Here is a 22,595-nt window from a genome sequence, read left to right as displayed (position 1 = left end):
CAACAGTGAACCTGGCTCCCCAGGCTCTGCCCCTGTGTTTGTGTTTGTGTTTGCATGTGTACAAATGTACATGTAGGTCTATTTGCTGTTGGGAGCAAAGGGTAGAAATGGACACCAGCAGTATACAATAGCATATGCATGAATCTGTGCCCCTGTCAACTGCCCTACCCATGTGTGTGTGTGTGTGTGTGTGTGTGTGCGCATGTCTGTTTACGTCTGTTGTCTATTTGCTGTTGGGAACACAGTCTAGAAATGGGAACGCAGTCTAGAAAAACATCGGTATCTGCGGTATACACTAGCATATGCAATCTGGCAGGGTGCATATACAAACGAACATAACAAGTGGCATCAGTGAAGGCTGACATCACAGCAGCACTCGCTGCTGTAGGCCAAAGCATGAGAACAGACCAGACAGTGTTTCCATGGCCACCCACCTTCCTAGCAGAGCTCCATCAGGTCTCCAACCAGGGACGCTACGCATACATGCACACCCACACTCTGAGAAACCCTGCCAGCATGCATCCAGATGCCAGGCTGGATACACTCCTCACACTATGTCTGATTACCACAATGATGCATTATGGGATTTGGTTTCGGCAGCATGAAACATAAATAACCTGAGGGGAGCGCGTGTAGAGGCCACAGAGAAAGGTTGGCATGTGTTGCGTAAATTGTTGAGGCAAAGGTGAATTCCCAGCCCAGGGGCCAAGTCTGGAACACATTTAATCGTGCTCTGCTGATGAAAAGCACCGCTGCCTACCCACAGGCTATCTAACCAGGCACTTTACGCAGCTGCTGTGGGAATGCTGGTCTTCAAGGTCCCGACTGAACGTACACCATACTTTAGGTTTTGGAGACTGGTTATGAAAATAAAACAGAGGTTCTCTAACTTAGGGACGTTCCTGCAAAGACAGAACACTACCATGATGCCATAAGCCTTGAATAATATTGTTGCCATAAAAACATACACCCACTCCTTTTCCCACAGTAAGCACGTATAAGCACACAATAAGTAGACTTTCTTTTCTGTTTGGTATGTGTTTTGTACGCAAAAAAAAAGGAATACTAAGCAAGTTAGTAGAAGAAAAAAGAAAGAGAAAGAGAGAGAAATAGAGAAGGAGAAGACCGTGAAATGTCTCAATCCATACTGCTTAGTCTGTTGTGCAGAGTGACAGGCGTCTGCGTCTCCTGTCAGAAAGACAGGGGCCCCTGAAAAACAGAGCCCTTGTGTTCCCCCATTCACACAAGTACAACAGGCCAAGCTCTGAGAGAGGGCAGAGAGGAGGAGGAGAGGAGACCCGGAGAGGAACAAAACAAGAAAGAACAGCCCCCACACAAACGATTTCCTACCGCATGCCATGGGCTGGCAAGCTCACTGTGCAGGGCCTACAGTCTCAGGTCTAGCAATAGATTTCAGTACTGGAGGTAAGACACACTCGCACACAGATCTTGAGGACCTGCTTTAGAATGGGTTTTAATTACCATTGCAGGAACCATGCAAAACATCACCTGCTCGAGCACTGGCTGTCACAGATCAGGCCTTTGTTCATCCTCATGTATGTATGTAAACCTATCAACCAACAAATGCAGCTAGCCTGCTGCACCAGTAATGTGTTTCTGATTATGACAATGTAGACCTTCTTCTCCATTTAGTGTGTGGCTGTTGAAAGGTACATGCAGGATGCACTGCAGGAAGGCCAGGTTTGGCTAATGCCCAAGTCTACACAGTCTCATTAGGAAGCTCCATTCAGCTCGGAGTGCCGCCAGCCATTGAAATGGCCTTCCTCGTACCCCAAGACTGGCACAAAGGCCAAGCCCCAGAAACGGGGTGCCCAACGGCCCCCCACAGCCCAGAGGAATGTGTACACAGCCCCACGCTGAGACGCTAAGCCCCTGGGAATGGTGCTGTGGCCCTTTCAGTCTTCCTGAGCATGCAGCCGCACAAAGCCGCTCACCCCAGAAGGGGTGCAAAGTGGGGTGGGGAGAGCCCCGGACGCAACCCCACCCGAGACCTCCGTGGCCTGGTGAAGCTCCATCTCCAGGAGCTTGTGCCGAGAAGGCTGTGGTGTATGGGGACAGGATGTCTGGAGAACGTACGTCTGTGAAAGGTCTGTATTGACTTATTATTTTTGAGCAAGCCCTCTAACTCTATTATGGAATTAATGAAAACAGTGGAACTATAGATGGATTTTCAGGATACAAGTTAAATGTGCAGAAAATGTGCAGATTTTGACTTTCAATTATAAACCTCCAAAAAACATAAGACATAAATATCACCTTAGATAGGATCATGACTCATTCAAATATTTTGGAAGTAATCTACCTAAAGACCTTTTTAAATTGTCAGATATTAAGTTTGGACCTTTTATTATGGCTGTGAAAGTTGATATTCAAAGGTATCGAATCTATAATCGTGAATGTATTGCCAAGATTCCTTTCCTTGTTTCAGGCACTTGCAACTAAAATATCTCCAAACCTGGATTTAGAACAGGATAAAATCAGCTCTAGGTGTATATATGGCAAGGATAAGATTTAGAGCTCTGCAAAACCAAAGATAAGATATACAACTCTGCAGTTTACCTAATTTGAAAGATAATTATTACACAGCCCAGTCCAGACCTCTAAGCCTCTCTGGTAACTCTGGCTACCAAGTCAGATGGAAGGATATAGAATCACACTCCCATTCAGGCAATATTAGGGAATAATGACTTAGTAACATACTGACATCCTAAAAAATACCTTGATTAAATCTAAAGGAAAAACTTTAAGTGACATGTTAAGAGTAACTAAATGGTGTGTAGATTATTCCTAACATTGAACAGTAGGTATAAAATTTGTATAGGAGTGAGTGAGTGAGCATGAGTGAGAAAGTGAAACAGCGAGACAGCGTGCATGTGTGTGTGTGTGTGTGTGTGTGTGTGTGTGTGTGTGTGTGTGTGTGAGAGAGAGAGAGAGAGAGAGAGAGAGAGAGAGAGAGAGAGAGAGAGAGAGAAGAGAGAGAGAGAGAGAGAGAGAGAGAGAGAGAGAGAGAGAGAGAGAGAAAGGCACCATTTTGGACACCATTTTGGAGTTCTTCTGAAGTAAAGAAACTTAGTGGATTGATAGAACACTGCGTTCAAATGTGTTGCACGTGTGGTATAAATGTAGTAGTTGGTCAGGTTTATTAAGCAACACATTAGTGAAGACACATTCAGCAACACCAGCAGAGATGTAACTGCAGTAAGGCATGTTTATGTCAAATATACCTGCCTGACTTACATTTAGCTAATGAAAACCTAAAATGTCAGTTCTCTCTCTCTCTCTCACACACACACACACACACACACACACACACACACACACACAGTCACACAAAACATCCACACCCACACATACACTACTCACATAAAACATCCACACCTACACATACACTGTTCACCTGCATATCCACACCCACACTCAAGGTGAGGGCTCCTCTCTTCTGGAACAGTATTTCTCCATTTGAACTGTCCATGTAGTGCAAGGAGACACAGACTGGGCATAAAGCCAAGAGGAGCACTCAAACACACACACAACCAAGGGGTTGGGGGGTCAGTGACAGAGGCAGCACTAACTCACAAGGAGAGCTGTAGCGGAGCCACTCACACAGAGAGGAGGAGAGCATCCACTCACACAGAGAGGAGGAGAGCATCCACTCACACACATAGAGGAGGAGAGCATCCACTCACACACATAGAGGAGGAGAGCATCCACTCACACACATAGAGGAGGAGAGCATCCACTCACACAGAGAGGAGGAGAGCATCCACTCACACACATAGAGGAGGAGAGCATCCACTCACACAGAGAGGAGGAGAGCATCCACTCACACACATAGAGGAGGAGCGCATCCACTCACACAGAGAGGAGGAAAGCATCCACTCATACAGAGAAGAGGAGAGCATCCACTCACACAGAGAGGAGGAGAGCATCCACTCACACACGTAGAGGAGGAGCGCATCCACTCACACAGAGAGGAGGAAAGCATCCACTCATACAGAGAAGAGGAGAGCATCCACTCACACAGAGAGGAGGAGAGCATCCACTCACACAGAGAGACGGAAAGCATCCACTCACACAGAGAGAGGAGAGCATCCACTCACACAGAGAGGAGGAGAGCATCCACTCACACAGAGAGAGGAGGAGAGCATCCACTCACACAGAGAGGAGGAGAGCATCCACTCACACAGAGAGGAGGAAAGCATCCACTCACACAGAGAGGAGGAGAGCATCCACTCACACACAGAGAGGAGGAGAGCATCCACTCATACAGAGAGGAGGAAAGCATCCTCATACACAGAGAGAGGAGGGATTAGGGCTGGGAATATGCACATCTGCATGTGTCGTGTACAAGCAGCAGCTGTCAGAAACATCTATCATCTATCATCAGGCATCAAATCTCAAACCACCTAAAGGGAGGCGGTATGTTATGAAAGGAATTATGGACAAAACAAGGGAAGGTGAAAAAAAAACTACTACTAGGTGTACACCAGTACTGTCTGTACTGCGAAACAACTGGAGGACTGAGTGGGACTGTGCAAAAGCCGTCCAGGAGTGGCACCTCTTGTAGGCTGCTGAGCACCCAACGGCAGAACAGCTCACAGCAACAGCAGACCTGCTGCCCCAACTCTCTCACACATTCCTGCTGCATAAAGTCATCTAGTAAAACTGTTTTCCTTCTGCCTAGAGAGAGAAAGGAAAGACAGAAGAAGGAACAGAAAGGAGAGAGAGAGAGAGAAAGAGACAGAAAGAGAGAGATAGAGTGAGACAGACAGAGAGAGAGAGAGAGAGAGAGAGAGAGAGAGAGAGAGAGAGAGAGAGAGAAACACCCAAAATTCCCTTACATACACTCTGTAAGGGCATTTTGGGTGTTTCTGATTTATGTGGGATTTGGGCTAGCATATTTTTGTGAGTGAAGGAAATGTGTATGTGTGAATGATGATGATGTTAACACCGTAATGCTTTGGGAAAACTAGGCCCGGTTTCTCTCTCTCTCTCTCTCTCTCTCTCTCTCTCTCTCTTTCTCTCTCTCTCTCTTTCTTAGTTCACAAAAGCATGCTTTCCTAAATCCCTCATAAATCTTAACCTTCAAAGCACATACACACACACACACACACACACACACACACACACACACACACACACACACACACACACACACAGAATATACATCCTGTCCTGTATGTGTTTTATTTACTCACTAATTACTCAATTAAGTGAAAATACACATTTAAGTGAACTCTACTAAACGTATCACAGCCATACCGAAATACATATACACACATACAGAATACATATATATGGTTGATATCTAAGGCCTATTCACAGCTTGTAAAAAGTACGTATTTTAAAGAGAAATGCTTAAGGTACTAGATGGATCTGACCTAATGGCCCATGAGAGGGTTCAGTTCCATGTTGTCACACACAATAGATAATGACATAAAACGGGACAGTTGTTATGGTGGCCTCTGTTAAGATTTCGAGGAAATCTGGGATTTCTGTATTACCACTAATCAGTAACTTTACAGAGGTGAGCACACTGACGAACTGTAAAATTAGGATTCAAGGCATTCTTCCTATGTGCTTTACTTAAAAATGAATGTTGTGCCTAAAGACAGGGTGGTTTGGGTCAGTGCTGGTACAGCTTTGAGCAGGTTAGCCACTCATTCTGCTCCCACTTACAGTAGACACGAATTATGCCAGCAGTGCTCACCATCAGTTTTAGAGCTCTGTCTCTCTTTCTCATTGACTGTTAACTCTCTCTCTCTCTCTCTCTTTCTCTCCCTCTCCCTCTCCCTCCTTTTCTCCATTCCCCTGCATTTCTCTCCCTCTCTTGCTCCATCGATTAGCAATGTGGTGCACTCCACACATGGTGTCCCATATTGTAGCTGTCCGACAGCCTTCCTCCTTCGATCCATCTCCTGGAATGGGGCACGTTACATGGGCGGTGGAGGGGTGCAGGACCCCCTCAGGCTGTCTACCTCCAGTCCTGACCCACACATAGTCTAAACACAAAGTATCTCAACCCCCCCAACTTGCTGTACCCCAGTCTGGCCTGAGAAGGTCTGGCCTCTCTTGAAAAACAACCCCCTTCATCTGCTCTGTTCTCTTTCACAAGACTGCTATTCTTCCACGGACAAAACATTACCCAGCAGGGGCAACTGACCTCTGACCCCACCATTCCTCTCTTTCCACCCTCTCTGACCCCACATCCACTCAGAGACACTGAGGATGCCTGACCTCTTTTCTCCTTCTTTCTCTCCTTTCCCTCCTTCTTTTTCTCACTCTCTTTCTATCTATCTCTGTCTCTCTGTTTCTCCCTCTAATGGGGAGGAAGCCCCCACATGAAGTTTCTGAAATGAGATCTGTGGCTCTGAGCCCAGAAGTGGGGGTTAACTCACCCCAGGGGAGGGGAGGCTATTAGGGGACACTCAGGGGTGATAATCAATTGATTTGGGAACTGAATAAAATGATGCAGTGAAAGAGATTGTGAAAGAAAGATTCAGGCACACCACCTGGCACTATTCAAACGTGCTAAAAAAAAATGTGCTTGTTTGTTTTTAGACTCCAACACTAAACAAGGTACTACACCACATTAAATAGTTATGACTTGAATGTATTGAAAGTTGAAGAGAAGTACTCTTTGGAGGTCAGAAATCAAGAATAAAACTTTTGAGAGATTAAAAAATTAATATAGGAATACAAAATTGAGACCGAAAGAGAATAAATTTTAATCTTAGTGTGTGTGTGTGTGTGTGTGTGTGTGTGTGTGTGTGTGTGTGCGCGCGCAATACTATGCTATAATGCTGTTTGTTTTGATATGGATCTTCCTCAGTGCTCCCTGAGGCTGCATTAGAAGCTGCCCCTCCAACCATCAGTCACTATAGATGAGATTCATCTCTTTATGAAAGATCCTTTCTCATAGAGCATGGCATGAACAATAACCTTCCTCGAAAAAAGACTAGAAAATAACAGTACACTGCAGATACGTATGAAGTGCTCATGTGCAAATACAGGCAAACCAATCCTGTACAGGTTTTACAAGCAGCCTCTTCCCCCACTAAAGCTAGGAAATGCACTGGCACCTTCTGCTCCTGAGAATGGCACTTAGCCCCCATCAAACGTTCACCATTCCTTCTGCATTTTAAACAAAAGCCAAACATGAAGTCTAAAGGAAATGGTCCACCCTCCATCTGACTCTCATTAGCTGGCCCAATCCAAACAGGCTGGAGACTCGTCATTGTCTAAACATTTAGGTTATCAGCACTCAGGCAAGGAAAGCTAGGCAGAAGACTTATTACGATATATGTGTTTATGAGGCACCAGTACTCCATGGACCACCTACTGCCCCCATCTACAGAATTCCCATGATCTCCCTTCACATCTTTAAAGCGCCAGCCCTGGTCCATATCTCCACCCCTAATGCCCAGACAACACTAATACACAACCTTGAGAAGCAAGGCTTCTTCATCACCTCGATCTTCATCACCTCCATCTCAGCCACCCTGTATATCCCATACCCCCACTCCCCATTACCAGCTAATTTAGGTGAAATTTGCTTTATGTGAACTAATAGATGGCAGGTGTTTCCAGTGGATGCACAAAGGCTAGGCATGGGCTTAAGAAGGGGGATCTTAATCATGTGCTAATCGTGCACCTCCATCTCCATCCCAGCAAAACACGGATATGATTAGATACAAGACACACATCTGCCCTCCTTGATCAGACACCCGCCACAGCTGCACATCTCTTCTGGAAGGTTCTTAATCAACTCCACCCTCTCCCAACTGATATTTAGAGCAGAACTGTGTACAAATATAGAAATCACTGTATACAGCCTCCAACCTATATTTACACTGTATCAGCTCAAGCTTTTAGTGAAGCCCATAGAAGGCCAGTCTGATGATGAACAGCTGTGTTATAATGCTATATTAACAGATTGTAGCTGCAGCAACTAGCAGCTATAACTACTCCACTTCCAAGTACTCAAATCAAATATGGACATTTCTGTTCATGTCCATCATATCCTGACTCATACATCAGAATACATTATCTTGTTAAATAATGTTTTACATATATAACAATGAAGAAAAAACACAGTATGTGCCTGCAGACCACTCATGATTCTGAAGAAAAGCTAACTGTGTTGAAATAAATAATGTGAAATAAATCATTTTAGAAGCATTTGTATATATTTTTCAGAAGTGTAAAACCTTTGTCTAGCACTTTCTATGAGCCATTGGATGTGAATATTCTATATATTGGTGTTAATGTATACACTGCCTTCAGTAAGCAGTGCAACCACAGACTGCTAGCAGCACACCACAGAGACCTTCCACACTTCATTCCCAGAACTCTTGCCCAGACAGAGCTCCCTCGGCACCACGCTGCCATCTTTGTGCTGCTCTGTCGAGCAGGACACTCACTCTATCATTATCACACTGGAGCAGCAGGCCGGGAGTAAATCCTTCCTCCGGCAGCCAGCCAAGAGAGGGGAGGGGAGCCACTCGCCTACCGTCTCCTACAGAACCCAAGTACGGACTACCCAACTGTCTCCTACAGAACCTAAGTACAGTCTTACAACCTACAAGTATAAGGGCTAGAGCTAAGATATGGGCTATTCTCTAGATCAGACATACAATATGATGAACAGAAGTCACTGCTAGGCAGAAGATGAATGATATGTTTTTATGAGGCATGAGCACGCCACGGACCACCTCTAGGTCATATGTCGGTAGAGAAATTGAGTTTATTCCCCAGAAAAAGAGATTGGGTCTTTTTCCAGATAGATCTCATCCCATACCTCATAACAAGAGAATCTGGCCCTAAGTGTAATTAAGTGGTGTCAAATCGTCCCAGTACAATGCCAGTAAGTCCAAGTTTTCTCCAAAGAGTATCATATTTACCTTAAGTAACAAAGCATTAAATTAAATGACATCAACTCAGATTTTAATTACTTAAATCAAGTTGGACACTTCAATCACAAACATAGACCCATACTATACATTTGGGTATATGACTGGACACCAAGATTTTATTTGGAATATTAGTTTATTCCATTTCAACAGTTAATCTTTTACAGGTAAGTCAGAAATAGAATAACACATCACATGGTCATAGCATTCTCAATTGCATGGTTTAAATCTACTCTTAAGGGCATGGTGTTCTGGGTTACCACAACCACTTTATAATGGCTAGATGGGACAGATCTATCTGGCATCTAGCCAGGGCAGGGAGGAGTGGAACATGACCTCTCCATCCACCAAACTCATGTTGAATAGTCACCTGCTTTTCATTTAGTAAAAAAGTGCATCCAAGGCATTGTAGTTTCTCCCAGGCTTTCTCTCCCGCTCTCCTTTTTCCTCTGATCCCACGTGTATCCAAGGTGAAGTTCACTTCAGAGGGAACAGATCCCCAGGAGGAAATGACTCAGTTATCCAAAAATTGACAAGAAAAACCCTGGCCTGCCTATATGTCTGTTGCCTAAGAGGTGTACACACTCTTATAGTGACTACAAATAAGGATGAGATCTTAGAGACCATTGAGCAAACAAGCAAGAAAAAAAGAAAGTTGAAACCATACTAATTGCAGTTAAAGCTGTCAGATCAGTTACTATGTAATACTTAACTGCTTTTCATACTCAAGTAATATTGCTGACTATTGTCTTTTTGTGCTCACAAAGCAAATTTTAGTGTGAAAAGTGTTGATTTTTCCAAGTTGTTTTTTTTAGTGTTAAAAAGTGTTAATTACAGCATGTTTTACACCCTTCGTGTTAATCAAACTCAGAGCCCAGTGTTTTATGGGCATGTACAGTTCAAGTTTGGTTTATTTGTCACATACATAGTCATACACAGTATAACTCGCAGTGAAATAGTTTGAGAGTGCTCTGTCCAAACTGAGGAAAAACAAAACAAAACAGGGGTACATAAAGCACCAACACTTGGAATGAATTAAACTTCAGGTCAGCATTATAAGCAACCAATTGTGGCTACTGGCTGATTCTCACAGATGCCTTCAACTGAATAGGGAAATTAGTTTACATTACATTTAAATATATATTGTAAAATGTGTAATTTTTAAGTTTGATGTTTTAAGATACTGAGAACAATGAAGATTGCAAGGCATGAAAGGAAAACTGGCCTGTTTTATGCTAGTATTCTAATTTACACCCCCATTAGGTAGATATTCCAAGTTGTAAAACAGCAATTATTTGTTTCATTTTTGTAGCCGTCTTGGCTATTTTACTATGATAACTATTTAATTTTGTAGATAGCTCTGTATTTAGTTAGCTAGCAAAAGTTATCGGTTTAATTTAGGTATTGTAACTATACTGTGAAATCTGAAATTTCAGAGATCAAACACAAACCAACAGTATTCCTCTTTCAAAGGAATAAAATAACTAAGATTGGGAAGATTACACAAGCTCAATTCTCAGATCAATAGCAGATGAAGTAAAGCAAGTCCCTTGCAAGACTACATAAATATAAACTGCAGCTGGCTGGTAAAGATGCTTTAATGTTGTACATATCAAGACTGCAATCTAGACCGCAGTGTAACTTCACACTTTGGAAAGCCTCAGGGCAAAAGAACAAAAAATTTTATAGCAATACTTCACAAGACAAAATAGTTGTGATTAAATGGAGAAAAGACTTCCAAATGTATTACACTATATTAATGGTATTTCATGGCACATGCATCATTTAGAGGAATTATGTTTAATGCCTTAATCATAGCCATGTAAGGCAGTTCACTAAAGTTAAGATACATGTATTAGCTCTACACAGCCCTGAGTCTTGGTGTTCTGGGCGTGTTTTTTTTTTTTTTTCCAGAGCTGATCTGAATGGATATTTAGCCCAACCAAATCCATTTTGTTCAGCTAGCCCAACATAATACGCAATCCAAGAAAACTACTGAAAGACTTTAAAATGATCCAGGTCTAGGAAAGCTTCCTGAGTCCACTCTGCAGGCACATGGCCACACTTGGGCACACTTATTTAGGCCTTACTTTCACCATGACCGTAAATGACTAAATTACAGTGACAGCATGAGGCCCTGAAATCTTAATACAGATACATTTCACGAGCAGTAGTTACTTCTGCATTAAGCTTGACTTCATAGACTACAAACCAGGAAACAATCTGCCTGACATATTCTTCCCTGTCGGGTGAGAGTCCCAGGACAGATGAATGCAGCATTTGGCAAGGCACGCTTGCCGTCTGGACCGCCACGTTCCCCATGAGGTCAACGAACATGGATCACATGAATCAAAGCAGCACACACCTTGACAACGTGCAGCCATTTATCACAGAAAAAGAAAGAAATAAAGCTCCTGGGACAGCAAATCAGAAATGGTTGTCCAAATAAACACCCCCTCCCACAAGGACGGTACCCCATGACCGAGGCAAAAGTGTAAATAAACAAACAAAATTTTGTAAAAAATGAATTGGCCTCCAACATCCCCAAGCAGCTGTTTTTAATAAAGAGGGAAATGAAGTTCAGGCATCCATTACTGAGAAAGATGAGCCTCGTTCCCAGACTCAGAGTCCAAACAACGTCCCTCAGTTCCAGCTGACTAAAGAGTGAACATAATCACACTATTGATCAGTGTGGTAGTGCTGGGGAAACTGCAGTCATCACTTAAGGACGAGTCCAGACATTGTGATCACAGAATCAGAGGCTGTCAGCATTCGTTTACCTGTCAGTGCTGGTCAGCGAAGCCTCACAGGTCACACTGAGGCGTTACAGGACACCAGCTTTAAAGCATACTGGAGTATATAACATGCAAACCATTCAAAGTCTTGTTATAGCAGCAGTGGGAGCCTAAGTGCTGTGGTCTCTGCTTCTTACTGTAGAGGAAACTCACTGTTTCCATGTTATGATGGTGTTACAAGAAAAATAATGACTGAAATGCATCTAAAAATGTCTGAGACAAAGAAACATTACTCTACTGGAAAAAGAGCAGCATCACACAAAACAAAATCTTGCCGTAACACAGACTTCATGCAAAGCCACAGGTATTAGAATACATCTCTTATTGCAGAGCTGCACCTTGGGCCATATCAGAGTGCCCCTGAAGAACAAAGAGAGCTCTTACAAGGGGGCCTCTCTCTCAAAACCTCACAGGAGGTCCAACGTAGGGGCCTGGGTGTCCCCCTCATTCCCAAGCATAATTACCAACATGTTTCAGCACCTTATTCGTTCTTTGAGTAAGGCACAGAGCCTGGTCATCTTCCTCGCAAATTCCCCAACCACCTGGGACCCAGGCTAACCACCCATCATTAGTACAGTCTCCCCAGAGTGAGTGGCCATGTGCCTGCTTATCTAAAAATGGCCCAGTCCTGGAATCGTAAAGCAAGTGCATGGCTGTTCTATTTTGCAGGCAGATGAATCATAGTCTACAGCCTTTGCTACTATTTAAACAAGAGTAAGAAGAGAGATTCACATAGCATTGTGAGAAGCAAAAGTTTTTTTAGTACTATAAGCAATAGGGTAGAAATGTATAAAGAATTTGTGACAGCAGTCCATTTGCACAGGTTACTGTATGGCTTTATTCATTTGAAATACAGTGGTTAGGGCACAACAGACTTTATTTCTCATGAATTCCATGCTGAACTCACATCAAATAGCACCCCCAGCAGAGAGAAAACAAGCCAACAGTAAATAATCATCTTCAGTTCAGCAATGATTAAAACCATATGATGCACATCCAAGCATCCTCCTTAAGCCGCTGGGTTTGCTGCCAAGACTTTAATGAACTTCTGCTGAGTGACAGGAACTGCTTAGTAGAAGCATCGGTTGCATCTTGTAGCCTCTGAAGCACTCCCAATCTTCAGCCAACAAACGAGTCTGCTGGTGGCACAGGAGACAGCGAGGCCGTTCGCTTGTCTTACATCAGATGAGATGCACTGAAAAATATTCCCATTCCCAGACAAATGTTCGGATAAAGACCTGACGTTCTGCTGCACCGTGTAGCAAAGGGAGAGAGATGCAGGGAACACCAAAGCCCCAAACCTACAGTGCATTATTTAAAGATTCTATAAACACACGGATGCTGTTTAAGAGCCAGACACATAAAGAGGACAAGAGGCTGAGAAATGCTGGCCCAACAACAAGATAAAGATTAGGAGAGAAAGAGTGGGAGGGAGGGGAGTGGGAGAGAAATGGGGGAAGTTGGAGAGGATGACAGCAAAAAACAGGAGGGGGGGAGAGCAGGGGTAAAATACGAGGGCGCCCAGAAAGCCAGAGCAGGAGAAGCCCGAATTGGAGACGGGCCGGGACGCGAGACATTCCAGAGCGCAGGCTGAGCGCCGGTGGGGGGCAGGAGAGCAACAGTGGCCAGTGAAGCGTGCGGAGGGCCACACCTCAGAAGGGGCAAGATAGGGCGGGAGAGGGGCTTGCCCCATAAATCACCTGCTCGGGGTTAAACAGCCTTTCATGTCGCCAGAGGGGGAGGCAAAGTCTCCTTGGGGCAGTTGCTCCAAGTTTCACTTTTCGCAGAGCAAACTGATGTAACGGCTCGTATACATGCGCAAACATATGCACACAGATGGCAAAGATGACAGCGTGACAGCGTATGCAGGGGTACATTCACAGAATCGAATGTAAGCATAAACTGCATGAGCATGAGAAATATACCGGTGAAAAATCTAAAATTGAATGATGCTGCACTTATGAGTTTGACAGACTTCCAGGCCACATACAAACTTGCAATGTATGAGGATTGATAGCAGAAGAATGAGCAGTGCAAACTGAAGTCCCAGAAATACAATAAGAGTGACGAAAAATGCAAAGCCACCAGGAGGCCTGCAGCACAAACTTTCTATGTGGCCTGGGCACCTGTGTCCCAGGCTGTGGTCCAAAACCAGAAACAAGTAACACTGCAATGACCTCAGTCCCACATGTTTGCTCTAGATTGATTCAGCATGGGTTAATGGACATTGATCATCCCATTAAGCTCTTTCACCTCTTTACCAACTTGGGATTTAGCAGTGGGTCAATATTTGCTTTGGCTGAGAGGCAATAAGCCTATCTGTAAGTAACACCATGTCTCTGAGGTCTGCATGAAAGAGCAATATTCATCACTGGACATTATACCTATGGGCCACACAGCTGGAACTGACCAAGCCTGCCCTCTGCAGCTCCACAGTGCCACCCTTTCTTGATACATGACTAATTACACCTGCCAATCAAACTCACTCCCCGTCAGCTTTGCCATTCAGCAGCTTGTTTCTTTAACCTTCACCCTTGTCCATGAGTACCAGTCTTCCATGGAAGACTGAATGACCAGAGTCTGCCATGTCCTGCCTTTTCAGTCCATAAGCCTCAGAGAGCTCATTTATAATTCAGAGTGTATTGAGGAAGCGCATTCTCAGATTTTCCTTTATGTATTGAATGTCTCAAACCCTCCGCTTTTCAACTCTGTCACCCTTGTGCTATACTTCCTGTCTATATCCATTTCCTTCTTTCTCCCCCTTCGTATCTGTCTTCCAGGTAAGATGGCTTTCTCCACCTTAGATGCAATCACTCCTCAATAGGCAATTGTGTCACACATTTGCCAAATACTGCAGCAGAGGGATTTCCTCCTATACCCTGTTAGCATATAAATCACGTCTATTTCTTCTTGGAATCCTGTTTCCTACATATCCTCAGTTCTATATGATTCCATCTGTTTCCTACATCTCCTCCATTCTATATGATTCCATCTGTAGTTCTCCTCATCCCTAACCCGTCCTGGCGGGCAGGTTCTCACACTGCCGGAGGCTTCAGGTGTTTAAGCCTGCTTGACCCCCTTAACCACAGCCCTAAAGGCAGACTCAGCTTCCCTGTTCAGTTAAAGCAGTGCACCAGGCCTTAGATGGGCCCTGAGATCTCTCTGAGCATTCTCAAAAGAAGAGCACTAATTAAAAGAGCAGGGGTCAGAGGAGATCTGCCCTATTGGCCTGAAGCAAGTGACCAGGCCCAAAGCAATAAAGAAGCAGAGAGAGAGAGAGAGAGAGAGAGAGAGAGAGAGCCCAGGAAGTTACCAGAGTGATGAACAGAGCCAAAAAGAAGAACAAGAAATAAATAATCTTGCATAATTATTGTGATACACATCCTAAACATTCTCAATAACTTTCTAAATTAAAGATATGCACCAATATCAATTGAGGCATGAGTTACTAAGTACTAACCCAGAGCGTAATCAGTCCATTCATATAAGTGCTGGAAGAGAAAGAAATCCCTGTCTCTTGGGGTGACAACTGCAGTAATAACACCACCCTCTCCCAAAGCAAACCATGGAGTGGCTTACCCAGAACATGCAGGAGAGGCACACCCAGGTGCGCGCTTGGCCAGCCAGCATCGCCGGCAGGCTAAGGGACACAGAAGGCATCATGAAATCACACTGACAGTTCCGGACTGGGAGCAGAATTCCACACGGTTCTGCTGTAGACCTGGCCTAGTATTCCCAACTATTCCACAGAACTATTCCACAGTGCTGAATTCCACACTAGTCCACGCACAACTGCCCTGCAGCTCCACAAATCCATGACACACCGAGGAGAGCGCAGATCAACTGGCGTTGCTTCTCTCTCACTCTGTCTCTTCTTTCATTCCCCTCTCTCTCTCTTCTTCGATCTGAGCGCGTCCCTCCTTCCCTCCCTCGTTCTCTCCCTCTCCTACTCTGTTCACTGAAACTCACAAAGCTTTTGGGGTCATGCAACTCAGCTCCACAGGAGCAAGGGGGAGGTGGCTGCAAGGCCTTTATTTATCTCCATCTATCCCCTCCCCGTATTCGCTCCTTAGCCCCTCCTCTATCCCTCTCTCAGTCCCTTTCTCTCCCTCTCTCTCTCTCTCCATTCTTATTTTCATTCACTCCTTCTACCCCCTGCTTCACTCCTTAGCCTCCCTCATGCCAGCCTTTTCACTAAGCATGCTCACTCATGTTTGTGCTAATGTCACTTTAATTTTTCATTAACCTTCTCTCCCTCTCCCCCAGAGCCTTCTCGCTGGCCGGACGCACTGCCGCTCTGTTCCCAAGCGTCTCTCTCTTCCACATATATCTCCGATCAATCTCCCCTTAAATATCTGCAAATGTCTTCTGCAGCCCTCCTTCCGTATTTTCTGCCCCAGATATAAACTGTGCTGAAAATGTGCTGTTTTTCCATTTTTGTTTTTGGTTTTTTTTCAAAAATGCATCCAGACCTCAGCAGCATGCAGGCCAGAGCAGAGTGCCGTGAAAGGGGAATGACTTCATTAAGTTGTTCATCCATCAACCTTAAATTGGGCAGCTGGTGAGAGAGGTGGTGTGCTGTCCCTGTTTGACCCCCCCATCCCATGACATTTCCTCCTCTGCAGGCTGACTGAGCTTCCCTTACTGCCCTCTGCTCTCTTTAATTCGTTTGAGCCCTTTTAAGAAGCAGGATGACCACTTCAGCAGCTGAGCTTGCATTCCCGCCCCCACCCCCAGACTCTGAATTTCAAGGGTAAAAGTACTGTTTAGCAGAGTACCTGGAGGTCCCACCATTAGAACTAAGTTCTGAACCCCAGTTTCATCTAGACTGGTATGTGTGATGTCCCACAGGGAAATTTCCTAGATTAGAAATGTCTGGAACTATAATTAAACAGGGAAGGAAAGAGGTGAAAATCTTCTCCCAAAATAATACATGCATTTGCTAACATGACATGTCCTCTGGCACTGACCGTGGACCACATGCGTGTTAGCAAGCTCTTCCAGAATGAGCTGTGCCGTTAAACAGAGCAATGCCACTTCTGCTTATGCACTACATGGTTCTCCGCATGGCTCTAAGGTTTCAGCCCCTTCCCGACACAAAGCAGATAGCATTTACAGCATGACATGTAACAGGTCCTGTAGGTCATGACCAGCTGATAACTCTCTCCCAGCTTACATGTCTGAGGCCGAGACAGCAGTGAGGCGAGGCGGATGAGGGCCAAGGATGACCACGCTGGTTCTTCGAGTTTCGCACATTGGCACAGGTGGCACAAGGCTGGTGGGAGGAGAAATGTCTGCCCCACCACCATAATCAATCCCTCCCACAGAGCTACTAAATATAGACGTGTGGACAGTGCTGCAGATGCACTTGCACTCATTGCTATTTTGAGATGCAGAATTAGACAAACGGCAATGCAATATATAGACCAATAGACAAACAGCAATGCAATATATAGACCAATAGACAAACGGCAATGCAATATATAGACCAATAGACAAACGGCAATGCGGGCCACCTCTAGAGGAGAGCGGGGTCAGAGAAAGAGGAGGTGATGGGAGGAACCATCCTGCTGAAGCAGGAGATTCGGGATCATCCCATCAGCAAATTGAAACCATGCTTTAGGTCCCAACATGGATGGGCGCAGTATGGCACAGATGTTTCAAGATCATTGAGTCATGGAACATAAAAGTGAAGGCAGAATGATCTTGAAACAATATGGGGAGACAAAGCCACCTCTGGTGCTTCGGGGAAATGACTCGTTTTATCTTCGAGCTGGAGCAAGCAGAGCACAGCCAAACATCACACAGGGAGGAAGAGCAAAGGCAAACCGCAAGTGTGTGTGGGCTTCCATGGCACTGATGCTCCGTGGTATCTCAGGATCATAAACTCTGGGAGATGAGGCCTCAGCACTGGGAGTTCTGGATACAACCCTGATGTGACAGGCAAAAGTTTTCAGAAAATTTAGAGTATAACTGGGATTCCTCCACCACTCCATTCACAGACCCACACATAAGAACACAATGAGTGCTGAGCAGATTCCTCTAGATAAACACCCATAGGCAGGGCTCAACACAGAGGTTAAAGGCTGTGTGTGTGTGTGTGTGTGTGTGTGTCTGTGTGTGTGTGCGCACATATGCAAGCACATGCACTGAATCCAAAATCCTTTAACGTGAGGAAGAGGTCACACACACACTTAGAGAAAAGGCACTTAATAAAGGGAAACCCTGATGTACTAATGTAACAGTCCTTTTGCACACTCAAAAATTCCTTGCTCTGTAGACATGAGCCAACACCACTACACCTGACACTCAAACTGTACGTGTTTGTGTGCACGTGTGTGTATGTGTGTGTGGGGGGGGGGGGGGGCATGTGAAAACATTGAACAAATCTTTTTTATCTTTTTCCATCCATCAAATATTAGTTTGCAGAAGCTACTTTTATATAAAGGAATAAGCTTCATCTTAAAGCTTTCAAGGACAAGCAAATTCAATAAATGTACAGAACAGAACTCTCACTGCATAAAGAGAGAACTTCTGTGGTAGCATCTAGTGGTGACTGTTCACACTTCATGCAGTCAAAGATCTTACGTTTGCGACATAAAAACCAGTACATTTGATTTGACAGTGAATTAAAAGGTGGCAATGCATGTTATTTCTTTTTGAGACATTTTTTAACTACGAGCAGTATTAATTTTTGTTCAGAATGAAAATACTCTGGGTCAAAATTATTTCAGAGATTAAAAAAACATATAACAAGCATAAAATATAGTCCTGCAATCATGTATGGCTCCCTAAATACACATACACACTGTTAGAACAGGGCACAATTAATCCCTTATCTTGTAAGTGCAGCATGAATGCTTTTATGCCTTTCTAAAGCAAAAACAGTTACAACATACAAAGCTACCAGCAGAGAGATATCTTATATCCCATAGCAACCAGCAAAAAAAAAATAAATAAATAAATAAATAAATAAGAAAAAAAGAAAAATAAAAAGCACACGGTGACAGAAAATTGGACTCTGGGCAAGATGCCAGCGGATAAGCAGGAGGAAAATGGCCAAAGGATACAACCTATCCCGTATGGCCAACGGCACGGACACTGGAAAAACAGAGCAGCTTTTTCATACAGGACTAATCAAATCCAGCATGGTTCTGCAACAGTACTCACGCAGTCCTCGACCTTCATCTCCCGTTTGAAAGAAACCGAATGCAACAGGCATCCTTGCTACCATTATGGAAATAAAGGCATTTTGTAACCTAGCACAGGAGTTTGGGTCAAATGTCACTGTGCAGCAGAGCAGTTTTCGAAGGCGACTGGATGACAGAATCTGATAGAAGACATGCCTAGAGACATGGAGAATAGAAGAAAAGCAAAAACACTGTGGATAAATGAAGTGAAGCCTGTTGCTACCAACAGGAAAAGACCACTTGGTCTCTGTTTAGCTACAGTTTGCTTATATGGTGAGAAGGCCACTCCGTTGATTGCTTCCCTCACCACTACTGCATTTCCTGTTGTGCTCAGACAACCTTCCGCAAAGCTCCCTCTCCTTCTGTCACTCACACTCCCTGTAACACATGCCAAACCTGTGAAGGTAGACACACCCACCCTGACCTAAGCCTCACATGTTTGAGCATGTTTTTCTAAGTGGTCTCTTTGAAGATAGGAAAACGAAAGAGAGAGAGAGAAAGAAAAAGAGAAAGGGAAAGGGGATGAAGGGGAGAGAGGGGAGGAGAGAGAAAGAGAGAGAGAGAGAGAGAGAGAGAGAGAGAGAGAGCCTGTACAAAAGTTGCTCATTTATTACATACATAATATTCATCTTACTCCCCTACCCTACGCAATGACTTTCAACGCAAACACACTGATGTCATGGAAAATCGTTCTTGTCAAATAATCCATAACCGAGCCACGGGTGAAAATTCTCCGGTGGTTTAAGATAGTAGCCTACATACCACTGCGGTGAGCAAACCAAAAACCAAAGTCAAACCAATAAAACAAACTATCAAACCTATCTCAATAGCAAACATTACTGGCTTTACCCTCATGGAAACCTAATTCTCTATTGCAAATGTTCTGTGGGTATGCAAAGCCACTGGTATAAGCACGTTATTTCTCATTATATATCACATCAGAAGTGAGATGGAAGTAATAGGGAACCAAAGCCTGACTAGATGTGAGCCAAAATATGCAAAAAAAGGAAAAACCCCTCTGATCCACCCACAAAGAGCTATCCACAGATGAAGAATGGGGTAACTTCTCATTTTCAATTATTACCCAATTTATAATATCCTGTAATTATTCATCCGCATAAATCGACTAATGCCAACCTTCAGAAGTTCTTTGGTGATCTTGCTTGATATTTTTTGATCAGGGTACATTTCAGAGATAAAGTTATAACGACAAATACTTTAACTGAAATATTCCTTTTGGAAGTATAAACAGTCTTTGGTTCACTTGTTATGAAATACATGTCATGAAATGCAACGTATCGCACTGTTGTAATCCAAAAATGCATTGCAGTGTGGTAATCCACAAGGGTTAGGGACCAAGGGACCACAGTGATATCTGAATCAATCCTTTCTATATCTGTCAGGCCACCAAACAGACCCTATATGCAGAATGCATGCACAAATATAGCTGCAGCTTCTCATCCCTTTTTCTTTTTCCTTGCATAAGCAATGACTCTTGGATTATCTAAATGAGAAGGAAAATGCTTTATCCTACCCAATGATAAGTAGAACAGAGAAAAGCTATCAACATGCTGAAAGCCCAAGATTGATCCGAGGGTGAGGGAAGTGCTTCCTAAGATTATATGCGGACTGCAGAGAGGCAGGAACTTGCCGTTTTTAATTAGTGAAAGTGCAGGCTCTCTCTCTCTCTCTCTCTCTCTCTCACTGTCTCTCTCTCTCTCTCTCTCTCTCTCTCTCTCTCTCTCTCTCACTGTCTCTCTCTCTCTCTCTCTCTCTCTCTCTCTCTCTCTCTCTCTCTCTCTCTCTCTCTCTCTCTCTCTCTCTCTCTCTCTCTCTCTCACTGTCTCTCTCTCTGTCTCTCTCTCTCTCTCTCTCTCTCTGTCTCTCTCTCTCTCTCTCTCTCTCTCTCTCTCTCTCTCACTCTGTCTCTCTCTCTCTCTCTCTCTCTCACTCTGTCTCTCTCTCTCTCTCTCTCTCTGTCTCTCTCTCTCTCTCTCTCTCACTCTGTCTCTCTCTCTCTCTCGCTCTCTCTCTCTCTCACTCTCTCTCTCTCTCTCTCTCTCTCTCTCTCACTCTGTCTCTCTCTCTCTCGCTCTCTCTCTCTCTCTCACTCTGTCTCTCTCTCTCTCTCTCTCTCTCACTGTCTGTCTCTCTCTCTCTCTCACTCTGTCTCTCTCTCTCGCTCTCTCTCTCTCACTCTGTCTCTCTCTCTCTCTCTCTCTCTCACTGTCTGTCTCTTCTCTCTCTCTCTCTCTCTCTCTCTCTCACTCTGTCTCTTTCTCTCTTATGCACTTTGTCTCCCTCCTTTCTTTCACATTCTACTGCTGTTCTATATGCCCTTTTCTCTCTCTTTGAAATGAAAAAACCTTGAATTTCATGTCAAGTATGCATAAAATATGAAAACATAAAAGGAAACCAAAGCTTTAATTATTCACGCAACAACTGAAGAGATCATTGTGATGAAGCACACACACAGTTTATAATTATCTGTAAACTAAATTAATCCTATTAAAATTTAACCCAACATTTAGGTTCGGTTGCTGGAAGGCAAAATGCTATTCTATCAGTATTTTCAGGGCTATTCAGTGATACGCCTTCCACAGAAGTTTCTTCACATGTGCATGTGACTCTCATCTAAGCTCTGATCATCTGAGAGTACTAGCACATACACAAGCACATTTACATGTAGCGGTAGGTCAGTATGTAACATTGCTGCCACTCCCATGGGAGACTTAATTCCCCATCCAGCCACCACACTATACTAATAAGCGTCCTTGAACACTACATTCACTTATGTCTGTAATCTTACTGAAATGATAAGTTGCCCTGGATAAGAGCGTCTGCCAAATGCATTTATGTCTAAATGGCACTGCAAGATGGGCTTGCACACCCACCCTCATTTGTCTGGACATGGTCCTTGCTTATGGCCACTTTTGGTAATATCCTGATCAATTGTCTGAAGACTCATAAATATGTCAAATCTCCTTATCTGTCTCTCTTAAAATGCATCTACTGCACCTCCTTTACAGATATACATCAACACTTATAGGTGACCCATTGGTAGCACAAACAGTACCACCATACAAGCAAGCATGACATGGGCCAGATTCCGTATATCTACCGATACACAGGCCTGTATGTGACCTGTGCATGTGTGAATGTGTGCATGTATGTCTAGAGATGGTTGCTGCTCTGTCCTGGTCTTCACCTCCTCCCCTTCCCCTGGATCCAGTGCAGACCCCCAGGGGGCTGTGGTTTCTGATAGAGAGCACACTGTGCCCAAATGGGCTGCCGCCGCTCATCACTATGTGAGTGTTTGTAAAAGCTGCTATATGTCTGAAAATCATCCTTGAGTCTCAGAAAGGCACTATATACATTTAAATAATATTAAGAATTATACAGCAACAGGGAAGCCTTGCTAAAAGAGCTTCATGGAAACCTCACTAAATTGCAGGTTGAATTATTCAATTATAGGATCCTGTTTGGGAAAGAATCCAACACAGATGTGCTCAAACTGTCAAGCTTCTCAGAAAACACAGCATAGAAACCGATGGCTGATAAGTGTATTCGCAGCACATACAATATAAATGCCACTGATTTGTGATCAGACACATTTGACAAGTGATGGTGCTTCGAACCAGAGCCATTCAGTGGTAGCTGATAAAAGGGACCTATTC

The 22,595-nt window shown here is 44.0% G+C and overlaps 1 protein-coding gene across 21 annotated transcripts in view; it reads right to left on the bottom strand.

Annotated features, from left to right (window-relative positions):
• tns1b (tensin 1b) overlaps positions 1 to 22,595 on the bottom strand; it is a 164,685-nt gene that overhangs the window by 102,811 nt on the left and 39,279 nt on the right. For 6 of the 21 annotated variants that reach the window (XM_081713104.1, XM_035534701.2, XM_081713126.1 and 3 more), the window contains exon 1: positions 15,308 to 15,745. The exons of 14 other annotated variants lie outside the window; for them this stretch is intronic. In XM_081713104.1, the coding sequence (XP_081569230.1) occupies positions 15,308 to 15,391 (84 nt within the window). In that variant the 5' untranslated portion in view covers positions 15,392 to 15,745. Of the gene's footprint in view, positions 1 to 15,307; positions 15,746 to 22,595 lie in introns of those variants that run through there. One more of the 21 variants, XM_081713107.1, reaches the window with a different exon arrangement.

This window comes from Electrophorus electricus, chromosome 4 (assembly GCF_041902795.1).
Source record: "Electrophorus electricus isolate QZ-2024a chromosome 4, ASM4190279v1, whole genome shotgun sequence".
Taxonomy (NCBI): Eukaryota; Metazoa; Chordata; class Actinopteri; order Gymnotiformes; family Gymnotidae; genus Electrophorus; species Electrophorus electricus.
The sequence above is the reverse complement of the archived record's forward strand: the minus strand, read 5'-3'. Positions and strand labels throughout refer to the sequence as shown.